The sequence below is a fragment of the Stegodyphus dumicola genome, chromosome 2, assembly GCF_044657685.1.
Source record: "Stegodyphus dumicola isolate Sdum_Otavi_A_Nest chromosome 2, ASM4465768v1".
NCBI classification, from domain to species: Eukaryota; Metazoa; Arthropoda; class Arachnida; order Araneae; family Eresidae; genus Stegodyphus; species Stegodyphus dumicola.
This window is the reverse complement of record NC_140769.1, coordinates 119,698,694-119,725,644: the sequence shown is the minus strand read 5'-3', so window position 1 is coordinate 119,725,644 and position 26,951 is coordinate 119,698,694. Positions and strand designations below refer to the sequence as shown.

The 26,951-nt window shown below is 32.7% G+C and overlaps 1 protein-coding gene across 2 annotated transcripts in view; it reads left to right on the top strand.

Annotated features, from left to right (window-relative positions):
• The window catches only part of LOC118205479 (ubiquilin-1-like), a 96,720-nt gene that overhangs the window by 47,871 nt on the left and 21,898 nt on the right, over nt 1-26,951 (top strand). For both annotated transcript variants that reach the window (XM_085811098.1, XM_085811097.1), the window contains one exon: nt 14,368-14,621. In XM_085811098.1, the coding sequence (XP_085667224.1) occupies nt 14,368-14,621 (254 nt within the window). The remainder of the gene's footprint in view (nt 1-14,367; nt 14,622-26,951) is intronic.

The window sequence follows — 26,951 nt, the reverse complement described above, 5'->3', positions numbered from 1 at the left end:
AAAGATGCAGACGATATATATCTTTGATTTTCAGAATCGTGAGAAAGTATCTGTCATTTCATTTGAAGATTTTTTTCAAGCTTTCATTCCTGTTTCAAGTTAGAATTAAGTTTCAAGAATAAAACTACAGTTTGTTGCAACAATTTTTAGAAACAAAACAAAAAACTAAAAACAAAACAAACAAAAAAAGGACAGTAAAGATTTTTTAACACTGTATGATAAGTGAAACTCTTACGTTATTCCCTAAATTCTCTCAAAGGTTAATCTAACGAATAATGCTTAACAATTTAAAGAATAATGTCTAAGTCTTTTCACTAATATTCAGTCCAAAAGGGGCTTTGTCCTTGGAGGCTATTGTTTTCGTTTTGCGATTTTGCGTTGGTTCACTATAAATGTCCATTTCAATTTTCAAACTGTTGCCACCCAATGTTAGAGTCCTGCATTATATTTGAAAAAAATTAAATGATGAAAAATCTGCATAAATGTATGTATATTTCTCGCATTGTGATAAAACATTGGTACATACAGCCATCAAATTTTGAACGACATAATCCTACTGCGGATATGGGTATGTGGAAGCCCAAATTTGAAATTTGGAATTTGTTTCGTGATCGATTTGATATTTTGTAAAACTTTAACGAATTTTTGAGTAGCAAACTAAACGATTTAAAGGTGAGCAATGGCAATGTTGTACAGAAAAAACCTTTTTATCTCCAGCACGCGGAACTGTGTATCGGAAATTCTAAAGATATGCTCAATTTAAAACTACTTTGCGAACGTGTGCAAAGAACGTGATATTTAATAAATAAAGGTAACACACAAAATGTTAAAAAAAGTCCCTTTGGACGTAGTTTAAAATCTGAAACTTTTCAGATTTTTCTTTTATTCTGCAAATGTAAATAACTTGGATAAATAATAAAAAAAAAAAAAAAAAAAAAAAAAAAAAAAAAATCATTTTGTGTAGTTTCATTTTAGCCCAAAGGGCATTAGCCCCAGAAAGGATATTAATTTCGTTTTGGCATTTTGCGTCCATTCACTTTCTGTGTTGATTCACTTTTCTGGAAGCCCTAATTTGGAGTTTGGTTTTCTGTTTATTTCATATTTTGTCAGACATTAAAGAATTTTTGATTAACAAACTCAACAATTTCAAAGCGAGAAATGACAACATTGTAAGGGATTTAAAAAAAAAAAAAAAATACTTTCAGCGCGCGAGACTCTGAATCGGAAATTCTAAAGATCTGTTTATTTTTAAATTATTTTGCGATATTGCTGTTGAATTGAATTTTATGGTTAAGTGCGAAGAGCCATGATATTTAATAAATAAAGGTAACGCACAAAACATTAAAAAAATGCCCCTTATTGCATAATTTATTATTTTAATAATATATATTATTAATAAGTATTTAATAATATTATTAAATAATTATTAATAATATATATAATATTTTATAATTTATTATTTAAATATTATTTTATTATTATTATTATTACTGTTTTATCAGTAATGTTCACAATTTTGAAATTCTAAGTTCCATAACCGACAAAATAATTCAAGCTTATGATATTTGTTATTCTTCTACAAAATCGCTTATCCTATGCGCTTTTTAATTGCAATTCCACACCTGCGTCGTTAGATATCATTTTCAAGTTCCTAATGAAGGAAGTGCTTTTAATCTTATATAAATCCGTGAATTCCATTATATAATCAACGCATTCATCTTTGATGTATTCCTAGAGAATATATGCATTGATTGCAGATAACTGAAGTGAGTTCTAATTTGTTCATTGTTTTCATGTATATTTGATATGATAAATTATGTTTCTTTTTCTTAGTACATTGATATCAGTAAACAGTAGATCGTTTATTTTCATAAAAGGAAAAAAAAAAAAAAAATTCTTTAAAATAGCTATATTTTCAAACGAGGAAAACTCAAAATGGATTACAATCAAAAGACATAATATTTCAGTAGTTTGTTTTCCTTTACTTCGAGAATAAGAGTTACTGCAGAGCAACTTTCTTCAATGCCTTGCTTAGAATAGAATAGCAGAGTTTGGACACTATGATAGTTAGTTTAATTAATAAGGTATTTTCCCCCTCCTTTACGTAATCCATCGCGGTGTAATTAGAAGCATACTCGACGCGTATTCGAGAGCTCCAGGGTTCGAATCCCGGCAAAGGGCAATGTACATTTTTCACGTCTGCACCATCAAAAGCCGTAATAACTCAAAGTCTGTAGAAGAACAGGTTAGCTCACTTGTGTACCAATGATTATGCTATATAAATTTAATAATATTTGTGATATAAAAAAATTAATTTTACAGTCACGTTCAAATTTACATTAAACTTAAATCAATGCAAAAGTCTATAAGAGCCAATATAGAGCGAGAACTCACTTTCGTTTGTTTACGCAAGTGAGATAACCTACGATTCTTCTTAACTAAGAGAATAAAACTATCTGCCTATGAACAAGGATGCTTTCGTGAAGACTTCTGAAGGCAAAATATCTCGTATTCACGCTACAGAAAAGGAAACCATTAAAACTCCCATGCAGTCCACCCGTTCACTAGGATTTCAACCTAGGTCAAACTACCAGTTCAGCGACATTACCGCTAGGTCGATACTATGAAATTGAAGAATTCTTAAAGCATACAAAAAATTTACTGCATTTTTCTACTTCTTCACAATCAAATTGAAATATTTTCCTCTTTTAATCTTGTTTTTGTTATAAATACGTATTTTTTAATTAAAGATTTGTCCATAACATGTTGAAATGAATGATAATTTGGAATTAATTGTTTCTCTTTAATGCATAGCCAATAGATTGCAATTTTCTTGATCTAATTTAATCCTATCAAAAATTCTGTTCTAGTAACACTTACAAAAGGCACTAGTAGTATGTTTTTTTAAGTCTTGAATAACTTCTGAAACATCCATAAACAGTATTATTGGGTTTGATTGCTTTTTTAATTAACTATAATGAAAGAACATAAACTTTCCCGAGTTTGCAGCGCGCCTGATATAGCATACGAGGGCTATTACCCTAAGGCAAAGGACGCATACGAGGAGGATTTTTCAAGGGCAACTAGCTCGTGTTTGCATTGCTCATGGGGAAAAAAAAAAAAAAAATACAAAAACGACTAAGTAGCCACCTCATTCTCTGGGATTTTAACGCCGGCTTAACACAATTACAGTACTCTTATTCACTCTGCCAGTGGTTGGCCTTTTACTAAGGCTGGGAATTTTTATAATATTAGTATTTAGTATTGCAAAACATTTACAAATGAAATTGATGCTTTCAAGGAAAAGTTTAATTGAATTACGTATTCAATCTATTAATACCGAGAAGAAGATAAAACTGAAAGCATATTGATCAAATATCAGGTCTGTCTTCTAAATTGGGTATTAAAAATCATTCAAGTGATAGATTTGTGCATATTGTATGGATTTTTTAAAATTCGCAAACCAAAATTGCGGTAACACCATTAATTTCTTTCGACATATTTCATCCTCTGAAAATTTCGTTCTCTGTTTGAAAACAAAATAATGATCCTGTTAACAGCTGTACGAAAAGTGAGAAGCTCTTTTTTTTTTTTTTTTTTTTCTTCTCATTCACTGCTTTATGACAGTGTTTAAGCAACACTTTTTACAATACACTGTAATAAAATATGTATGAAAATTTTTTTATGCATACGTATTAAATGACTACGTTTTTATACTGTTTAGATAATCACTAGACGTCTGTGCTTGTAGACAGATTTGATAAAGTTAAATGGAAATGCACGGAAAAGCTATTTACCTTGAGGTAGACATCTTTATAGAGAGACTTTGTAGGAAAAATTGCTGGTATTCACGTCACAACTGCAGTTTTAATGAGAAGAAAAAATAAATAAAATCTGGAAACGTTTTTCAGATTTTACATTACGCCCAATTTTAAGGTTTTGTGTGTTACTTTCATTTATTAAATATCATGTTCTTCGCACTTAAACCATAGAATTCAAGTCAACAGCAATATCGCAAAATAATTTTAAGATGAGCGTATCATTAGAATTTCCGAAACACAGTCTCGAGCGTTGGAGATAATTCCCCCCCCCCCTAATAAAACAAATTCCAAATTAGGGCTTCCAGATGACCATATTTGGTGGAAGATTACGTTATTCAAAATCTGATGTCTCTAAGTACCATTGTTTTATCACAATGCGAGAAACATACATACATTTATGAAGATTCTTCATTATTTAATTTCTTTAAATATAATACAAGGCTGTAATATTTGATGGCAACAGTTTGAAAAGTGAATCGACGCAAAATGTCAAAACGAAATTAATAGCCCTTCTGGGCTAACGCCCTTTGGAATAATAAAATATTTTTATACGGATTTAAACTGCTTATTATTTGTAAGATTGCTGTTATGAAAATTAGTCCATTTTCCCAAACATATACGAAACAATAAGCTATTTAAATATATGTTTATTATACTATAGATTACTGCGGGAGATGAATTCGGCAATCGCCTTTAAAATATGTAGTGAAAGATCCATAAGTAACTGGTATTGGTACAATAATAACAATAATTTTAATAATAAATGAAGTTAAGGAAAAGTTGTATAGAAAAGAATGATAATATTTATTTTATTACTCGCTTACTTCTGTATTTAATAAAAATCACTCTGCTCATTACTGTGCTTACTTAATAAAGTTCAGAACCTCTAACATATGATAGCATACGTCGAGGCGTTGCAACCATGGCCGGCGCTAGGCATTTTGCCGATCGGCGTAACTTTTGAAGGTTTTAAATTTTGCTTTCCGGTGCATTACTAAATTAAAAAACATTTTCAGCTTCTAAATGCCTCTGCCTTGTGTATTACCTAAAGTCCAAAATTTTTGCCATCCCTAAATTTTGCTGCTCAGTGTTTTTCTAAATTCTAAAAATTTTCCCGCCTTTTTATTCTGCCGCACCTGCTGTGACGTCAGTCCTGGTTTCAACGAGTATCAGTTTAAAGCTTACGATTATTTAAAATTCTTGTAACATGTTTATTATTCTAGTATTTCCGAAAATAAAGATGTTTCTATGTTTATGACGTTAATATCAGTCTTATGCTGTCAAAAGTCTGTGATTAAAACATCTCTTGTATATTTAAATTTTTAATACTATACCAATATGCTTCTATTAAAACAAATCTTCATTAAATGTTAAGGTACGTTAAATCATTAACATTTTTAAAATTTATTTTAATGATTCTGTTCAACTTATTGTGTTGCGGATATTCGATTCTAATTAAAAAATAGGAACTTTGATTAAATACTCTGAATTTATATATTAGCTTCAAACTGTCAAACCAGATTTTAGTTGAAGAGCGGTTATTATTCAATTATTTTTATTCTCCATTTCAGATATTAGATGAAGAAATAAATTCCATTTTTACTTTCAGTACGTGTTGAAAGTATTTCTGCTGTCTTGGCTAATTCGATAGTAGTATTAAAAATTCAAACAAAACATAGATGTTTGGCGACTCAACAGTTATGTGCAGCAACCTCAAAATAACAAGCTAAATTTCAGAAAAGCGAAACCCTTCCCAGCAGGGAGCCTATTAGTGCAATCACTCCCGTCGAAATTGCTGGGGGAAAGAAATTCTAACGCGAGCGTATATATGCTTGCTGGCCGCTTAAATGCAATATTTTGGTTGGATGTATATATGCTTGCTGGGTGCTTAGAAGAGGATTTTGGTTGGACGTATATATGCTTGCTGACCGCTTAGAGCACAATTTTGGTTGAACGTGTATATATACGGTTCGGCCACTTGGAGGGTTAATATTTTTGTTTTTGTTTTATATCAATAAATTGTACATTCAGTTATTCACACAACAGTATGTAAATTAATTATTATTTTCAACATACACTCTTTTGCAAAAAAATCGAAGCACCTAGAAGGACTTTTGTGGTCATGATAAAATTTGGTATACAAACATGTCGGGATCGAACGTGCAAATAATCAAAGTTTCAAAGCAAATTAACAGGAATTTTAATCATAGTGCACATTTCAATTGCGCAATTTGCAAAGTATAAAACCAGTAACAGAGGCAGAAAATTTATCTTTTTTTGTTGCTGCCATTCTAATTCCTTAAAGAAGCAACTAAAGATGCTATTACAACGATAACAAAGACCTTACAGACAACTAAACGACTTCGAATGTGGTCGCATTCTAGGGTTGCATGAAGCTGGGTGGTCATACCGAGCAATAGCCCGCCACCTGCAACGTACAGGCACTGCAAAGATGTTTTCAGCAATGGTTGCTACAAGGAAATTGCCGATGAAATGAAGGCTCTGAAAGGCCAAGGAGCACAAATGCGAGGCAAGATAAGATGATTGTTCGCCAGGTCCAAACCGCCCCAACGATTTCATTGTTGACTATTCCACACACTACAGCTACGTCTATACTTTCCATGGTACCGTCCACCATCTCGTGGCACTTGTCTGAGGCAGGATTACGCTCACAGAGGCCTTTAAGATATTTGCCTTTGATCCCAAAACATCGGGGAAAGTCGTCTTGAGTGGTGTCGCAGCTGATCATCATGGCTGCCATCAAACTAGCATCGTATAGTGATCAGCGATGAATCCTGCTTCACTCTTGAAGCAGATGACCACCGTGTTTGTGTCTGGAGAGGACGTGGCTAGCGGTCCCAATCAGCCTTTGTTTTACAAAGGCATACAACCGTAACCCCTGGTGTGATGGTGTGGGGTGTTATTTCTTATCACTGCAGGTCATCTTTAATTATTCTCTGTGCATCTTTAACAGCTCAACGATATGTTGATACCATCCTAAGACCGGCTGCATTACCCTTCATGGCACATCATCCAGGGACCATTTTCGACAAGATGCCAGGACTGTGTCCATGCTGTTAATACTCTTCCTTGACCAGCTAGGTCACCAGACTTTTCACCAATCGAGAATGTCTGAGACATGGTAGGCTTCCAGATTCGGGCCCCACAAAATATCGCTGATCTGGAGCGACAACTGCTGGATGACATTAGGAACCTCTATCACTACTTGTCTCGATGAATTCAAGTATGCATTGCCGCCAGGGGTTGTTTGAGCGACTGCTAATTTGAACACTCAATGGGTGATTGTCAGCTGTGAACAGGTTCTATGACCTTGATTTTTTAATCATTTTATTATTTATGTATGAGCTATACATATATTCAGTTTCATCAAAAACAACCACTTCCTTCATGGTGTTTCGATTTTTTTGCAAAAAAGTGTATTTAAAGGTATGGTAAAAGCTTAACTGTCTAGAAATAAAACATGCAATTCACGTTAGAAAAGCCAAATGAACAGAAGTAGTAGTTTCTAGTTTAAATTAAACAGTCATCTTCTTGGTTATCAATTTGAATATCAACAACCTTCATTTAAATAATGTGAGGTTTAGGGAAAAAAACTTGCATTTCACACATAAAAGTTGACTTAAAAAAGTAAAACATATTATCCAGGCATGTCAGACTCTCTCAATTGGTCCAAATAGTCATCAGTATGCAATAGTAGAGACTGCATGAAACAGATCATTTTCATACATAATGATGTAGTGAGTAAAATAGATTAAATCTTTCTAATACGATAGTTCTTTAAAAGAAATAAATGGAAAGCAACAATATTCGGATTGTAGATGGATGTTTATTGTTTCTTTTCTAACAACTGGCATATTTTTCCTGTAACCAGCTTTCAGGTGTCTGGAGAAAAGCTAGTAATGCTAGCAATTTTTAGAATACAAGAATAGAGGTTAGATGAATGTCTGTTAAAGTGGATCTCGCTGGAGACTAGTTCCTTTTCATAAGTGTAAATATCTGTTTGACTTTATGTACTGCCGAATGTGGAAGTTACACATGATGCAGATTGGCAGCTTTTTGGGAACTGTGCATATAAATATTTGTAAAATTTGGGAATACTCACATCATTGAATTTTACCTTTGGAGTTGAGTCCAATTGAAATTCTGTTAATTCCATGCGTTGGTGAGCTTGACTTTCTCAACATGAATTGAGAAAAGAGTAGTTTCGTAAGATGCAGCACTAAAGGTTGTAAATACTTTAATAATGTGGAATTCCAATATTTATATATTATATGCTTTTCATTATGTTCTTGGAGTCTGCCGCAGAAAAATGAGCCAAGGGCCATGGGTCTGACATGCCTGATCTCACCCAATTATGAAATTCTGCCTGCCATGAAAGTTTGCAGACATTTTGTCAAACTTTAACCAGTCATTCCAGAAGAAATTGGAAAAAAAAGAAGACCTCTCTTTGTTTAATTAGATAATTAAATGCTGCAAGTTAGCAGCATAAAATGTACTATACTATGTAAAATATTATATAAAAATACTTAAATCCCTTATTCCGATTCCAGATTATCAGTTTTTCCGAATTATAGATCATTAGTTCAAATCTGGTAGATGGCATGCAGAAATTATAAAATTAAAAACATGAAACTGTAATTTATGAAATAAAGAGCAATTATGATCTAAAGGATATCAAAATTTACAAAAAAAAGCTTAATATTTATTTGATTACTTTATTAAACATTTCTTTCAACACGCGCGCGTAAAGCTTGCATTACGCATAGTCGAAATTAGAAAATTGCAACCAGAAAACTATTTAATGGGTATTCGTGATATTTATAATGACGAGGAATTTGATTTAAACCATATCAAAGACGGAGTTCATCGAGATGAAATACTACATTTAGTAAGGAATTATAAGCCGAATAAAATAAAAACATTTGCTCTGAAGATAAGGATAGTGCTGACAGATCAACTTGCAGTTCATTGCGCGCTGCGACATTTCCTTTCCCCCTCCCCAGAGCAGCATGAAATTGATAAACATATTTTGGAATGGTTAGAGAATCAAAGGATATGCCTTTATCCATTTTTTGCAGCAATTCCACTTTTTGTTTGATGGACATCGAAACATGTTTTTGCTTTGTCGATCCTTTAGTAGCTCCAGAATCGGAAATTCTTTTTGACATAATCGAAAGTTCAAGCTTACTTTTATAAAATTGCTCTAACAGTCTGCAAAAAATAATAAGTCGGATCCAATTAGAAGATTAAGGAACAATGCAATCTACAACATTAACTGAAATAGATAATTTTAGCTTACCTTGTACCGTCCGTTATATATTAAACACGCATTCGTAAAGGTATTATTCGCAATGCGTTGACGCATGTGCAGAAAGTATGTAGCTTTGAGGTCCGGATTAAAGACTTTTGACTGTATTGTTAAATTAACTGGGTTTGTATGAAACCAAGGTGAAGATGTCATGTGTTGTGACATCATATTTGTCCATTACTGGGAGCAAAATATGTTTACTGTCAGTTTTTTTGTCTGTCAAAAATCCTGAATGTTAAATATACTGACGAGTAATTCTTGCAATATATTCTGTGCCTGTTGGAAACTTGGGAATCTCGTGTATGTTTAGCTCGAAGGATGGAATTCTTGGGACAATAAAATGATTACAACAGTGGTAGAGGGTAGTAATCAACATGTTATGAAAGAAAGCCTTGTAATTGCATTCCCATTTAAGATGCTACAGGCAGAGTTTTGGTTAATAGTTTTATACATGCTTTATGATGGCTTTGCAAGTTTGTTGTGTACTTAACTAATTAAATTTTTTAAAGTTCAAAGGTATTATGGTTAGTTGAAGGCTGAATAGTCAGGCTTTTACTGTAATTTAATAAATAAAAGAATTTTCTCAGTGTAAAAAAAAAAAAAAAAAAAAAAAAAAAAGGCAATATGAAACTTGGCAAAGAGCAAAACATTTGGAATATCTAAGTAAAAGCATGGGTAGAAGTGGGTGGGACATCAAGAATTCACTATTGGTGATATAGGTATAGTCATGCAGCATTAATCATGCAATTCAGGGATAACACCCCAGGGTATGTCTAAGGATCTCCCACCCCTCTTCCTGTACCACCAACCTTTGGAGAGGACTTTCGGCTTGCTGTGTATTTTGAGTGTTCCTTGTTGTACAAGAACTATATGCTTATAAGCATACATGCCTTCTTATGGGATTCGAACCCAGGCTTGTTGCTATGGTAGTCAGCATTACTAACCACTATACAAGCTGGGCAGTAATATCTAAATACTGTGAAACCTTGCTGAAATAAACTTCAAAGGATCAGGAGCATCATTTAACAGGGTTCGTAGCGGTCCTTATAAGTGCTTATAAGTTCTTATATTTGAAAATAAAATATAAAGCCCTTATAGGTGCTTACTTTTTCTTTAAAGCCCTTATTTTTTTGTTTTTAGTGCTTATTTTTTTGCTCTTAGTGCTTTTTTTTTTTTTTTTTTTTTATGAACGCGCTATTTCGCCCCCGTACCAAAGCCGAAACTAAATAAACAACTTTTCTTCCTAATATGGAATGTCAGATGGTGAGTCATACTCCCGGAAATAGCTTTTCCCCCCCTTTCTCTGCATTAACATAACCTTTGGTGTGCACGAAGAGTACAGACAGGTGCCCGTTGTTCTATTGGTCCAAGAATTGCGAAAGCAGTAGAAAATTCCACTACATTCGGCATTCTTCTCCTCCCACCCAAATACTACACACGATTGAATTTCTATCAAGATCTAAAAAATTTGCATTCTCATTCCGTTTGGTCAGTTCATATTCGTGTTTATTATGATCGTTATGCTTATATTATGAGCATATGTATGAATGTTTATACATACATAGTTGTACATAGTTGCAATGTTTATAATAACATAGTTGCAGTAACTGCTGAAGTATAGTAAACTTCCAAAAATGGTTGTGTTTTAACACAGATTAGCTTTCTAAGGAATAATATTCGGAATGGCTTAAATAAAGGGAAAGTAATCGAATTGTTAAAATAATTTCATTTTTTTGGCAATATATTATACAGTACGAAGGTTGGGAGGTCTCTCCTTTCTCCGCAAAATCTTGGAATATTGAAACTGTTACAGTTCGCTGCAAAACAAGCAACGGACCTTTTTTTTTTTTTTTTTTTTTTTTTTTTTTTTGTCACTTTCCAATCTGGATTGAATAGGACTAAAAGTTTTGCGGTCTACCCAACCCAAGCAAAGAATGATTCTATTCCGGAAATTTAACGGTCTGTTCAAAATTAGAATCAAAAACACCTCAGAGTAGTAAGTCTCTTTCTTTTCCTTTATTTAGTTCCTTATTGTCGGAATACCAGCAGCTGTTGATTCCGATTGCGTAATATCATGTATGGAAGAATTACGCCGCATGTATTGCGCAATAACGTTTGCGATATTTTGCAGAGATATTAATTTTGATGTTCAGTCCGAGATTTCTTTATGAACACTTAAAAGAGTTTTACTGTGCTTGCTAAGCAGAATATTTTTTAGTTCCGTTGGTTTATTTTTATATGATGCACATATTGAAATGTCAAAAGCATTTATTTAGCGGAAAAATCTAAAGAGCGGCTACAGTCTACCTCCCCTCCGCTCCTTCAAGTTATACTCGACTGTCTGAATATTTGCCAATTTCCAAGTATGTGGGTTAGTTAAGCTTTTACTGTTAAAAATGACTGCATGAAGCAAATTTCTGTCTTCTGATTTCAGAAATGTTCCTCTTTTTTACTTAAATTACTTTGCTTGCAATATCTGTTAAGAGAAAACTGATATACAATGAAAATTTAGAAAATGTTCAGAATTTAGATTTAAATTATTTAAATGTCCGTATGAGTGAAAAATTAAATTGTATTGAACAAGCGAATACAATAAATATGCCTTATTATTATTTATTTTCTCTATTTTGAACTGAAATTTCATCATTAAATCTTGTAATGTAGTTTAGTTCTTTATAGTTTTTTTTTTCCCCCTCTCATTGTAAACTAGTTCTATAAATTGAAGTATCATTTAAAATTTAAAAAAAAAAAAAAAGTAATTATTTTCCGTGGTTGAGGTAATGCTTGTTCTCTCTTAATAAGTACTTCATTTCTCATATTTTAAATTACAAGTCTGATTTTTAAGGTTATGCAGTTGTGTGTGATGTAATTAGACAGATGCTTATTTTTTTTTCATAAAATATGCTTGAAAAGTGCTTATAGGTGCTTATTTTTTTTAACTAAAATGTGGCTATGAACCCTGTTTAGTAAGAAAAGTAGATTATTTCACTAAAGTATAAAAAAAAAAGTGTTTTCATATTTGTATGAAATTGAATTACGAAAAATATTGCCAAATTACGAAAAATATTGCCAAATTTTAATGGTTGCAGAGGAAAGATTCAGTAGCTTTTATAATTAATATCCTTTGTCTTTCAAAGGACCTAAAGAATTTAAAACCCCAGACACAGCATAGATAGTATTTATACTAAAAAAAAGGATGTATGATTAAAAAAAAATTAATTCTGCCAATAAAAGACAATGAATTGTATAACCCAAACTTGTAAATTTAACTGTTTCCTCTCTAATTAAAATTTCCATTATAGTATCAGCCTCAAATAGAGCTTTGTCTGGCAACTCAAAGAATTTAAATTTAATCAAAGAACCTACTTGCTTTCTTTGGTTTAATGGTCACATGCACCAGTGGTCTCAAATTTTGCATGAAGGCTGAATGCATAATCTAAAAACAGAAAATAGTTCATGCGGCAGTTTTTTTTTTTTTTTTTCCAACAAAAACAAAAGATTTTTATTTAACGAAAATTTTTTAATTTAAAATTTTACTTACTAAATGGTTATCAAAACCACAAACAAGCAATAAATATTAACAATATTGCAAAGAGGAAAATTTCAAAAAATCTTAATATCTGCAAAAGTTTAATACCTGCAAGATATTTTTGTTGATTACACTTTGTAATTCATATTTATATTAACAGATAAATGTTAAATTTTCAAATTCATATTTATTTAAAACAGTTGTTACATGTTTAATTGATCATTAAATCACTTACTTTAATTAAAACTAAGAATTTAAAGAAAAATGGGAAACTTTTTTAGTTTTCAAGAGAGAATTTTGTAAGTTGGACAAAAGAATAAATAATAACAGCCTAGTTTTTTTTCTTTTATGTATGAAATATTTCTTCAATGCGTAAATAAAAATGCACATGTTTCTGTGTAAGTAATTATAAACTTCTTTGTTTCTTACTCCAGCTGGACACTTGATGGCGTTTTGACTCTGATAAAGCGCTAGAAATTATCTTCTTCGTGGATTGTAGATTTTCGTTGGTTAGTTGGGTTCTTATTAATTTTAAAGTGAAAAGACTTGTTCACAAATAATACCAAACGAAGCAATTATTTGTAGTGTGAAAATTCGTAACTGATCTTATTTAATTTTGTAGAAATATATACAAAAATTAACAAAATCCATCATCAAGTCATTGAATACCATCTGTATCACATTATTAATTAACTCCTTTTATGAGTTTTTCTGGAGTGCTATTCATATTCGTTTTTAACAATAATGGAAATGATATAAACTTGTACCGAAATAACTAAAATCTTTGCATAAAATTCACAAATGAAATGTATTCTTGTGCTGGATATAATTGCTTCTGGGTCCACCGGTTTGAGACCACTGACAAATATAAAAACATCGTATTGTGACTTTAAGACATGCGTATTCTATCCTCATTCTTCTAGATTGGGTGTCACATTTGTTTTCCATAGTCCTTGTTTAGAACATGGAGATATGTAGGGTTAAATATAAAAGAAAAGAAATGTAAAGGTGTTTGTTTCCCTTAAGGATGGAATGAAGATCCTAACATTCTAATTGTGGATAATTTTGTTAACACCTTTGCTGCTATGTGATCCACTGGTGGGTCGATAGACTTGTTTGTAGGGCCTCATGTCCACTGGTGGGTCATAGCAACATTCACATTTGTGGCCATGTATATTCCACTGGTTGATCACCATTTGTTCAGTTTTATATGGGAATATAAATTTCTTGAAATCTCCAAATCACTCTGCTCAAATTGCTCCTTATATGCATCAGCAGTTAATGAATTAAGTCACGGAATTCTGAAAAAAAAAATAAATAAATAAAAAGCATCAGAGGTATATCCATATAGTTTATTACTTCCGATTTTTATACATTTAAAAGTTAGTTTATTACAAACCAGGTTCATGGTAGTGGTGCTAGATTGTAAATATTTATATATTTTAGATCCAAATCCTATTATAAATGGTTCAGTGAACTGAATCATGAATTATTTAGTGAATTTAAGTCTGTCCAGAGATTTTTTAAAATGGCATCATCACATAGTGCGAAAATCCTCCCAAAAAGTTTAGATTTTTGTGCAAGTGCCTTGTAATTTTTTTATATTTCTAGGTTAGCAACTTTATTTTATTTCTTAGAGCTAATTTTTTTTAAATTTTCACAAGTATGATTTTTTTTTTTCCTCCCAGATAATGATTCAAGTCAACAAGGAACAGAAAACCGAGACCCTTTACCCAATCCTTGGGCACTTGGTGGAACTCAGAGTTCTGGTTCAACACCTCGTCCTGCAGGTTCTACTACTCCTAATTTACTAGGATCCCCTGGAATGCAAAGCATGTTCCAGCAACTAAGTGAAAATCCACAGCTTTTATCTAACATCAATACTCCATTTTTACAGTCTATGATGCAAACATTAGCAGCAAATCCTGATGCCACAACTAGAGTAAGTTGCAAAAGCCTGTATTCCTTTTTTCAATGGGTGATTTAAGTAAAATTAGATTATTTCATAAAGACTTTTTGAAAAGTTATAATCTGCTAATGTGTATCTGCTTTTATTAAATGAGTTTGCAAAATAAAGGACATTCTTTGTGTGAAAACTTTGAATATTCCTTGGATAAGAAAAACTTGCATCTAATTTATAGTAATTTTTCTCATGCATGGAATATTTAGCATTAGAGGTGCTTTTAATTTTGAATCTCACCTTTTTGTCAGTATCACATTTCATGTTGTGCTGCCAAATGTAATTGCCATTATTTTGAAATAAATTAAATGAAAAATATGAATGTGTGTGGGTATATGTATGTTTCTCGTATTATAGGAAAATGACGGCACTCCAGAGCTGCCATATTTTGAATACATGGGGTTTGTCATTCGAGCATGTTTGCTTTATATTTTTTCATATTTTGTGCAATTTTAATCAATTTTTTTATTAACAAACATAGCAATTTGAAAGTGAGAAGTGGCAATATTTTAGAACATTGGAAATAGAACATTTTTATCTCTAGTGTGCCATAGTGCTGCCATTCGTCAAAATCTTTCAATTTTAATCAACCAACTCAGATATTTAAAAGTAGTGTGTTACCACTGCTGAAAATGAATATTTTTGTCTTACACACACCAGCGTGTTACCATTTAGTAACAGGGTTGCATGCTGCTTGGAAAATAGGGAAAAGTCAGGGAATTTAAATATTTTTAATCAAAATCTGGAAGAGTCTGGGAATTTCTTACCGCAATTCCCCCAAAAGCAATTTTCAAGTCAGCATTCACTTTCTTGAAGCAGTCACTTTCTTGGTGAATTATGTATTGCATGAGCGGAATTTGGAGAACTTATGTAGAGCCAGTTTTCACAGCACCAGTCAGATTACCTTTTAGGCTGCTATCACACTTTAGTTTGTTTCGGAAGAAAAACTCTTTGGAACAATTTTTCTGCTTTGTCGCTACAGCCAATGACCATAGATCGCTTTAGGGTTAATACAGGGAAAACTGGTTCCCCATTACAAACTAGCTAATTGATTGAAAACGAACAACTTGCATTTTTTTTCCCCCCTTGAAAGAAAGAAAAAAGTCGAATGTCTTTCTTTCAATAGTAAACCGGGCAGAAAAATTGTCCGAAACAGTTGTTATTGTGAAACAAATGCCGTTTGATATGGACCTTAGTAAGGCAAAGCAAGTGTCCGGCATCTTTGGTTTCCAGTAACCCCGAGAATCCAGAGATTCGCATGTGCAGTGCATGTTGAACGAAAGTAAATTTCGCCGGTTATCATATAAAACAAAATCTTTTAAACCTTTTCTTTCTTAAATGCCTTTTTTGTCATTTAAAATAAAGGGGGGGGGATCAGTCATTCAGCTAACCATTGAATATATTAATATTCGCCAAAATTCAGTTATTTTACAATTCAGTTTTTAATCTTTAAGTAATTAACTTTATTTTAATGTTATTAGTTTCATTTAATGTGGCTTCTTCCTTCTAAATTTATTTATTAGTTAATATTGCTTTCAAATTTTAAGCAAATTTCTCTGGCATACTTGTGAAACTAATTCTATCAATATTGACATACCATCACAAAGTTAGTGCAAACATTTTTTACTTGTGTATGCTGCTAAATAAATATAAAATACTTAAAATATTTTTTAAATATCATTTAAGATATTTCTTTCTTCCTTTAGTTGCAAATTGTCTGCTGAGAAGACACATTTTTTAATCCCATTTGAGCAGGTTCTGATTTCAATCCTCAGAGGAGAAGCCAACTCCTATTATAGTTATAATAGAAGGATTATATATATTTGGGGGTTGTATGTAACTGGCAACATTTTGTGTTTTCAAGTGGTACCATAATTAATTTATCTTCAGCACAGCCAATGAGCCAATGTTGCACTATGCAGATAGCCTGAAATTTTCTTGAAATATACTGGAAAATGTCAGGGATTTTAATTTTCCTGTTTGTAAGCTTTGAGATAGTGTATCTCAAATTTGTCCATTCATCCCTTTCACTATTGCAAGATCACCCTCCCTCCTTTCCCTAAATATATATATATATGCACATTTATTTAAATTTAGATTATTTTTTAATCCATTACAAACATAACAAAAAGAATAGAAAACATTGATAGATACACAAACTTTAATAAAACTTGTTTTATTACTTATAAACTGAAACTAAACTCGTAATAGACAAATAAAAGGTTGATTACATTTTTGAAGCTATTAAATTCTTTCCCTCTCCCCTCCCCGGGTTGAGAAATCCTGGCTTAATTTATTTAACTTGCATATTTAATCTGAAACATTATTGAGTAGCCAACTAAATCATTTAAAAGCAATGAACTCAGTTCGTAATGTTTTTATATTTTTAATATGGTTGATTGAAATGAGTTTACATTAAAATCATGAAATGTGATTTTTTACTTTTTTGTACGAAGTAAAGAAAGTACAGTGGAACCTGGAGATATGAGGACCTCTGTATATGAGAAATTCGAGATACAAGCAAAGTATTAGCAAAAAATTCGTCTCTAAATATGAGCATTGACTTGAGTTACGAGCAAGAAGCCAGACTGTGAGTATGAGTGTTGCGTTGCCCGATCCGAATCGACACAGGAATATCCCTGTCAGATCGCTCAGTGCTCTTTGATCTATGTGTTTGTGTACTTGTGAGTAAATTGTTTCTTACATTTAATGTGAAAATAATTATTTCACGATGCCTGCCAAAGAGATTGTTGCCTCAGATAGTACTGAAAGAAAAAGAAGGAAGCCATGGCCATTAAAATGAATAAAGAAATCAAGTGTAAACATAAGCCTGGTGTATAAGTGAAGGAATTGACCGATAGTCATTCGACATAGATGATCTGCACTATTTTGAAGAAGAAGGAAATTAAGAAACTTGGGCCAGAGGAGTTACTGTTATTTCCAAGCACCATCCAAAACTCCTAGAAGTTGTTGAGAAGCCGTTGTTGCTATGGGTTAACGAAAAGCAGTTAAAAGGTGATTCAGTGTCGGAAGCTATCGTTTGCACATAGGCTAAGGAACTGTACTTGGACCTTTTCCAAAAACACCAGGTACGTCGAATGAAGATGAGATGGCAATGAGACATTTGGGGCTGCGGAACAGATTAACTGCATTTCCATTATTTTCAGTGGTTAAGTTTGTTTCTAGATATGAGAAATTTGCTATACGAGCTTAGTGCTAGAACCAATTAAACTCGTATCTCGATGTTGCACTGTATTGTAATTACAAAAAATTCCAGATATCATATTTCAACAAAAATATCCATTTTGACCACTGTCGAATGCAATTTAACAACGTTTTTGCATGACATCTGTGCATAAGGACAGAAGAAAGGACAATCCCCCCCCCAAAGCAAAATATAAAACTGATTTAAAATGCATTCAGAAGAGATTTTTTCTGTGGCATTTGTATGTATGTACGTATCTCACATAACTAAAAAATGAGTAGCCTCAGAATGTTTAAATTTTGTATATAGGATTGCTACAACATGTAGTTGTGTACTCTCTTTTTCATCACAATCGGCCACACCAAAAGTATACCCACTCTATTATTGTTGTTCTGATCTTCCGCTTAAGGTTTTTATGCCTTTCTACGTGCAATAGTTGTAAAATTATCAACAATTCTCAATTTAAAAGCTGTTTAATTGCAGCTAAGCCTAATTTTCTTCCCATAGCAACCGTATTTGTGTACATTTGAAACTTGACAGAATAGTGAATTAAATTTTCTGCATCTTCAGTGTCCTTTTGCCGGGTGGGACCAAAAGGAAACTAAGATTTGTGCACCGAGAAATATATATTCTTGTCTGCTGGCAGAATTGCTTGTTTTTCATGCAGAAACTTTAATTTTAATTGAAAAAAAATTTTTTTTGTATTGTTTTTTAACTGTATTTGGTGTTTTATGCATTTTCATATTTTTCAATTTTTAATGATGATATTTTGAGTCTTTATGCATTTTTGCCTTGCCGCAAAGTGAGAATTGAATTAATTCAATGAGAAATATATCTTTAATGAAATTCAAGGGAATTGTTTTGTATTAGCAGCAAATATTGCCGGCAGTGTGTGCATGCGCATTAGGTAAGCAACACTTAATCTTCTGTGAAAACTGTTTCTTTTTCATTTGTTTCATTTCTTTTATACATTGTTTTAGATTTTGATATTTGAATAGAATATGCTGCAACATTAGATAATTCTTCACATGATGTAATTGTGCATTCTAAGTTATAAAATGAATGAAATGTCACGCTGTTTAGTGAACCGAGCACCAAAGTATCGCTATGGTAAATAAATATAGTAAATTTTAAGGAGTGCATTTATTTCATTGTGGTTTATACACTATATACGAAGTAGATTCAATTCAATAAGTTTAAATAAAATGCAGGAAAAATAGTATATAATGTAATATTCTATACAAGGAAGTCATGTAGTGTACACATCAAAATTCCCCCCTCCCCTTGATACAAATTTTTTTTTTTTTTTTTTTTTTTTAGCATGCACATTTAATTTTTTTCACCTCATAATGAAACATATAGAGAGTTCTGATTCTTAACCCTTTCTTGACGGGTGTCCCATATACGCATTCCTTAAGAACGTCTCGTACAGCCGGGCGTCCCATTCACGCATCACTAGAGATTGCATTCAGAGGACGGGTGATGCGTATACACATTTTAAGCTGGAACGTTTTTCTGAAGGCCACTAGATGGCATCCTATGTCCATTACTTTTGAAATGAACACAGTTTTAGGTTCCTGACCTTGAGTTTGATATACAGTCAAAAGTCATTAATCCGGACTTGTCGGGACTTCGGCGATTCCGGATTATCGATTTTTCCGGATTAGTTTAAATCTGGTAAGATGGCATGCAGAAATTACAAAATTAAAAATATGAAACCGTAATTTATGACATAAAGAACAATTATGATCTAAAGGGTATCAAAATTTACAAAAAGAAAAAGCTTAATATTTATTTGTTTACTTTATTAAACATTTCTTTCAATGTAAGTTGATAAGTTGCTTTGTTTCATGTGAAATACTTTCTCTTTAATTCTATTAAACAGACATAATTTCTTGTTTAGTTACAAAGTTCCGCTGTTCAAGTCCTATAATTGCTGTGTCGAGAATACCGACTAATTTGTCAATCCAAATTTTTTCATTTTCAATAACCTCTGTCACTTTCTTCACTATCGGAAGCGAATTTTAATGACGAGGAACTTGTAACTTGTTTTAAATCATATGGCAGAGTTGCCAACTCTCCTGATTTAGGCGGGAGACTTCCGATTTTCGACCCCTCTCCCGCCATCCCGATTTACAATATATTTCTCCCGACTTTTTCTTATTCTTAAAATTTCTCACGATTTATAGGAAACATGTCTTAATACTTTGTTATATGAACAAATAAAAGTGATTTTGGACGTCTGAAACCAATTAAATTTTCCCTAGATTATATCTAAAACAAAACTTTGCGTATTAGATAATTTCTGCTTTGTGAGTGAGAGCATATACGTATCCAGAAACGTCGTTCTCCAATGGGCATCGGGCTCCACTGCGTGTCACCTGGCATATATTAACCAATGAGGACAAAGCAAGCTGTTATTTGGATGTTCTTTAGTTATTTTGTTCTGAGTCGTGTGAGTACACGTGCCTTCGGAAAATAGTTTTAGAAATTATCTTTTGTTATGTCTGCGAGAAAGGTGAAATACTCGTGTGCGTTTCAAAAATCGTACACACTTGACTTTCCTTCCATTATTTCCTCAAGGAAATATAATAAATTTGCGAAATCAAAAATCCGCCTGTCGTTGCGATTTTTTGATTTTGCATGGTGGAAGGGCAAATGTTCTCAAACATGTGTGTACACAAAAACACAAGGACAACATGAGTTTTTTGAAAAAAAAAACGAACAATTAAATTTTTCTTCAGAAACAAAGGACCAAAAAGTTATTAATGCAGAATGTCTCTGTTCTCTGCCTTTTTACTGGAGCACAACCTGTCACTGAATGCATCGGATCACGCTGCAGCTTTATTTAGAAAAATGTTTCTCGATAGTGAAATCGATAAGAAATTACTCAGTGCAAGAACCAAAACAGGTGCAATCGTTAAAGAAATGGATTTGAAAAATAAATCTTCAGTTTTTGATTACATTAAAACAACTCTGTTCTGCCTCTCTACGGTTGGAAGCAATAATGCCGATTCAAAACACTATCCAATTGTTGTTTCTTTTTTTAATCCACTGAGTTTCTTTTTTCACTGAGTCTTCAGGAATTGAGTGCAATTTACTTTCTGTCTCCACTTTAGAAGGACATTTGGCAGGCTTTAATATAGCACAGCTAATTATTAAAACTTTAAAAGAAAATGTAGTCCCTCTGGATAATTGCTTAGCACTTGATGCCGATAATGCACCATTATTGGTAGGCTTGAAGACTGGTGTTGCAGGCATCTTAAGAAAGGAAAATTCATATTTGCAGATTATGAGGTGCACCTGTCACCTCTTAAATTTAGCAGCTGAAAAAGGGGCAGCTTCTTTACCAATAAATGTGGATGACCACATTGTTGATATTTACTATTATCTTGAAAGGAGTTCTAAAAGGATGGAAAGATTGAAACATTTCCAACAGCTGCATAACAGTAGTTTACAATTAGAAAACTTGGATGAAGTTATAAAATCAGCTAGGATTGACACCCAGTGGAATTTAATTGAAAAACTGAAAGATGCTGATGGAATTTTAAAATATAGTGAACTGTCTAGAATTATGTTGGCCATCTTGACAGTTCCCCATAGTAATGCAGAGTGTAAGAGGATTTTCAGTGTTGTTGCGAAAACGAGGACTAAATTTAGATCTAATATTAGTGATGACTTTTAGTGATCTAATATTAGTGAAAACTTTTATTAGCGAAAGCAGGCCTACGTAGCAATTGCTATGAACAAAATTATGAAGTTTCTTTCTTAAAGAAAGCAAAATCTGCCACTGTTTATAACATTTGTACGAAAACTGATTAAAGTTTTTTTTTTTTTTTTTTTTTTTTTGTTCTTGTTTTCTTAAATGATGCAAGTAATAAAAATGTTTTTTATGTGTAAGGTATTTTTGTGTTGCTTGCCTTTAAGAATTAGTTACTATTTAAAGTTAATTAATTATTAAAAACTATATTTTCATCATTTAAAAAGTCTTTTTAACATTGTGAAAAATCTCCCGATTTCTTAAAAAAATCTGATTTTTGAGTGTCATAGATTGGCAAGTATGATATGGAGTACATCAAGATGTACTGATTGAGATGTACTTGTTTAAATCATATGGAGTACATCGAGATGAAATACTACATTTAGTAAGGAATTATAAGCCAAATAAAATAAAAAATCTGCCCTGAAGATAAGGATAGTGCTGACAGATCAACTTCCAATTCATTGCGCGCCGCTGCGTTCCCCCCGCCGAGCAGCGTGAAATTGATAAACAGATTTCGGATTTCGAAACATACTTTAGATCGCTTTAGATCCTTTACATATTAGCAAATATATGTCAGATTCTATTTGATATAATCGAAAGTTCAAGCTTACTTTTATAAAATTGCTCTTAACAGTCTGCAAAAAACAATAAGCCGGATCCAATTCGGAGATTAAGGAACAACGCAATCTGCAACATTAACTGAATTAGATAATTTTAGCTTAGCTTATACCGTCCGTTATACATTAAACGCGCATGCGTAAATGTTTTATGTGCACGCGCACACACATATTTGCAGCCGTAAAGGTCTTATGCGCACACGTAAACGCCTATGCGTTGACGCATGCGCAGAAAGTGTGTAGCTTTGAGGTCCAGATTATGGGTGTCCGAATTAACGACTTTTGACTGTATTCTGCTTGACTTTGGTATTTTACTCTTCAGCTCATGCAAGGGTGGGGGGGAGCTAAAGCGTAAACGGAGGTGAGCTCTTTAAATCACTGCGTGCTAATGAAAAAATTTGCGTGTCTGGTTTATATCCAATTCCTTTTTTTATTCTATTTTTTTTTCCTTTACTATGTATGGTCTTTTAGGGTTAGTATGTGGAGTATTCTTATGTTTTGCATTGCCTTCAGATATATTTCCGTTTCTTCTCTTTTTATTTCGGAAAGCCTCACCTCCAGTTCAATGAACCATTTACTAATGCAGATGAGAGTGATGATTCATTTTCTAAAGAGAGTTAGAAAGCGATACTTTTTCTAAGACTTAGAAAATGATACTTTTCCGTGCTTCGAAATTTACCAGTCTTCATTTTCAATTTTGTTACTTTTTGCCGTAAATAGTCTTTATTGTGTTGTTTCGTTAATTTTAAACATTGACGAATTTTATCAATTAAAACTTTCGAATAATTTGGATAGCACTTCCGAAAAGTAATTTTTAAGTATATTTTCATGTAAAATAAAGAAAAAAAAAACATTATTAAGTGCTAATTTTAATATATACAAGAGCTCAAGTAATAATCTAAAATGATACCAAAAACTACGATGCTAGAAGCGAAACTTTTTTTTTTTTTCCGATTTTTGTTATAAAATTAGGCTTAGGGACGCAAAACCTCTGTCCTGTACGGTGACTGCCTTCGATTCCCTTCCGTCCTGCATGAGCGTCTTAAACAAAGGTGCGCCATCGCGAAAAGGTTGATTTCACTTCAGCACTAAATAAAATACCTGGTTATTCTAGTAGCAATCATTTTAGCATAAATTTGTGTGGTCAATGATTTGGCTGTGTAGTTGCGGCATTTATCTCGAACTAAAACTCTCTATATAGAAACATCGTTGATTTCACACTACTAATATTTTATATCTCTGACGCCAACCTGGTGAATTGTTATTACATTTTGCTGTCACCTCTGCATGTTTATCAACACAACGTAACTTGAGTAATGACAATACCTGCCAACTTTTACGAATTTTTCGTAATTTTTACGAAAATGCGTGTGTCTTTACGATTTTACGATCGTAATCCATTTTTTATGATTTTTTTCCTTTTTCAAGTGTTTTTAGTGATTTTTGTCGAAATTTTAGAATTTTTCGCCAATTCAGCGATTTTTGCCAATTGCATCGTGTTTTACCACCAACTACTTTTACCACCAATTATTTTTTCACATTCGCTTCAGCAGCAAGGGAATTACTCAGCTCGGGCTCAGCGAGCGTGGATTGTCGCATTCTGTTATGTTTTTCGTTTGCACGTGCTACGAATTTTCTTAATACATCGTTGTTAAAGAAATGAGTTCAAAAAAAACTTATTCTCAATATTTTCGGCCTGCCTACAAAGCCGAAATTCCAACAATTCAAGAATCCTTCAAAGGAAATAACTATGCATTTTGCAACGTGTGCGTGTGTGACTTCATAATAAGTCGCGGCAGTAGAAGCGACATTGTGACGCATGTTAAGTCTAAAACGCATGAAGTTAATGCTTCGGCTTCAACAACGTCAAAAAAAGTGGATGATTTTTTTTCAAATTCGGCTACGAATTCGGATGCCGATGTCATTTTGGCAGAGTGTTTGTTTACTGCATTCCTCATCGAACACAATGTGCCGCTAAGCGCTGCCGATCACGCCGGTCAAATTTTCAGACGGATGTTTCCTGACTCCAAGATTGCTCAGAAATATGCTTGTGCTCACACGAAAACATCTTCTATTGTGAACGAAATTGCTTGCGATGCACAAAGTAAAACGATAGCTGCACTCCAGAATTCAGCATTTTCGGTGTCAATCGATGGCAACAACGACAGCGATTGGAAGCTTTACCCCATCGTTGTCACATATTTCTGTGATGTTTCTAATGAAATGAAAACTCATCTTTTGTGTCTTCCATTGTTAAATGGAGACGCTACGGGGGAAAATATTGCCTCCTTGGTAATTAATGAGTTGAAACAACTTATTAACATCCCAATATCAAATTGCATTTCATTTGGTGCAGATAATGCTCATGTCATGGTGGGTGACAAAAAGGGTGTAGCCTCTTTCCTCAAAAAAGAACAAAATGAATTAATTGTCATTGGATGCCCATGCTACTTAATTAATTTGGCAGCAGAAAATGCTGCAGCTGTAATTCCACACAGTAATGCTAAGTGCAAGAGAGTCTTCAGTGTCGTGAAGAAAAACAAAACTATGTTTCGTTTTTCAATTTCACCAAAAACTCTAGAAAACATTTTAATTGCTAAATGTTATGAGGAAACTAATTGTTATGATGGGAAATTTTCCAAAGAATTTTTGACTAAAGCCAAAAAATGCACTCTAAATTCATTGCAATAATTTTTTTTTTTGTGTAACATTAAGTTCTTGTTTTATGTTTCCTAATAAATTTTTTAGTTGCTACTTAATTGAGATTTACTAATGCAAGTACAATTTTCTTTTTTCTATTTGTATAAATTGTTATTTTTTTTAATATCAAAGCATGATATTAATTCTTCGTGTTCTTCTGAATTTTGGAGAAATCTTCTGAATTTTTATCTTTAGAGGTTGGCAGGTATGGTAATGACTCATCTAGTGATTCCTGAATAATTTTTTTATACAGTACAAAGTCTGTAATCCGGACATCCATTATCCAGAATGATCTATAATCTAGACCTCAAAGCCACAAACTTACGCATGCATGTAAAGCGTTTATGCATGCGCATTTGATGCACGTTAAGCAAGTAAAGCATTTACCCATGAGCGCTTCTGATAGTGAAGAAAGTAACGTAGAATGTTATTGAAAACAAAAAAATTTCAATTGGAAAGTTAGTCGGTATTCTCGACACAGCAATTACACGACATGAACAAGAAATTGTCTGTTTATAAAATTAAAGAGAAAGTATTAGCACAAAAAATGAAGCAGTTTAAACAACTTACATTGAAGAAAATGTTTACTAAAGTAAACAAATAAATATTAAGCTTTTTCTTTTTGTAAATTTTGATACTCTTTAGATCTCTTTATTTCATAAATTGCGGTTTCATATTTTTAATTGCATAATTTCTGCATGCCATCTTACCAGATTTAAATTGATGATATGTAATCTGGAAAAAAACCCTAATCCGGAATCCCCGAAGTCCTGACGAGTCCGGATTATGGACTTTGTACTGTATTAGTATTTGAATAGCAAGAAATATGGTAACCTTTTATGTTGACGTTATACTTGGTGATGATTATAGATTTAAGTTAAATGCTTATGAAAATGTTGACATGTAAAAATGTAACAAAAATTTCTTTCCATATGTTAAAAACAGATTTTGTTCATGATACTTAAAGACTAAAAGATTACATTTAGTGCTATTTGAATTAGGAATGACCGACTTTTTATTCACATAAATCCAGAACTGGCTATAGAGCTTGTATGACCGCACTGGGTGGCAGCATTTAGGAAAGAAAAACTTTTTGGAATTAAGGGAAAGCGCTGGGGCCCAAAATTTAGGGGCGGCAAAAATTTAGAACTAATTGAAGCTTTTGGTAGTAGAATTTAGGACCTCCCAGAGCCTTTATCAGGCAGTCAGATATCTAGGGCCAGCCCTCAATAAGCCTTAAGTATATGTACAAATTTATTTGTTCAGGATAAGCCTTAAGCAATAGCAAAAAATAGATGTTAAGTATAATAAATACTAAATTAATACAATTCAGGCTCAACTGCTTCAGTGCATGTTAGAAGCAAGACAAAATATACATGAACAACTAATCTTTCATCTGTAGTCTTATGATACATAGCTAATAATATATAGTGGGTGTCATTAAGCTCGGCTAAAATTATTCTTTACTGGTTCCAAATACACGAGCTCAAGCATTTAAAGGAGTTAAGAATTTGCCCTTTATATATTGTGAATATAAAAGAGCATGGATGACACAAGCCTTAATGAATGATTGGTTTGAAAATAATTTCATACCCAAGGCTTGGCAACATTTGAATTCGGTCAGTTAGCCTGATTATGCAAAAGTTGTCCTGATTGTAGACAACTGTTCAGCTCATACTTCACTTAATGCTTGGCATAATTAATGGTCAGCTATCATATTTTGTGGTGAGGATGTGAAGATGATAGCCACCAATTTGAAGGTTTTTCAGATATTGAAAACCAAAGGTGAAATTTTCAAATTCATGGATTTTGTAAAGAAATATGGAGAAGCAGTAATAAATGAAGATGATAACAGAAATTTTTCATTATAATGACAATGCCCAAGTCATCAATCAGTGGACATCGAAATCTGTAGTTATGGTTCTAGATACAGAAAATACTGCTATTGATAGTAAAGAAAGTGACAGAAAGATTATTGAAAATGAACAAATTTGGTCAATAAGTTAGTCAGAATTCTCGACATAGCA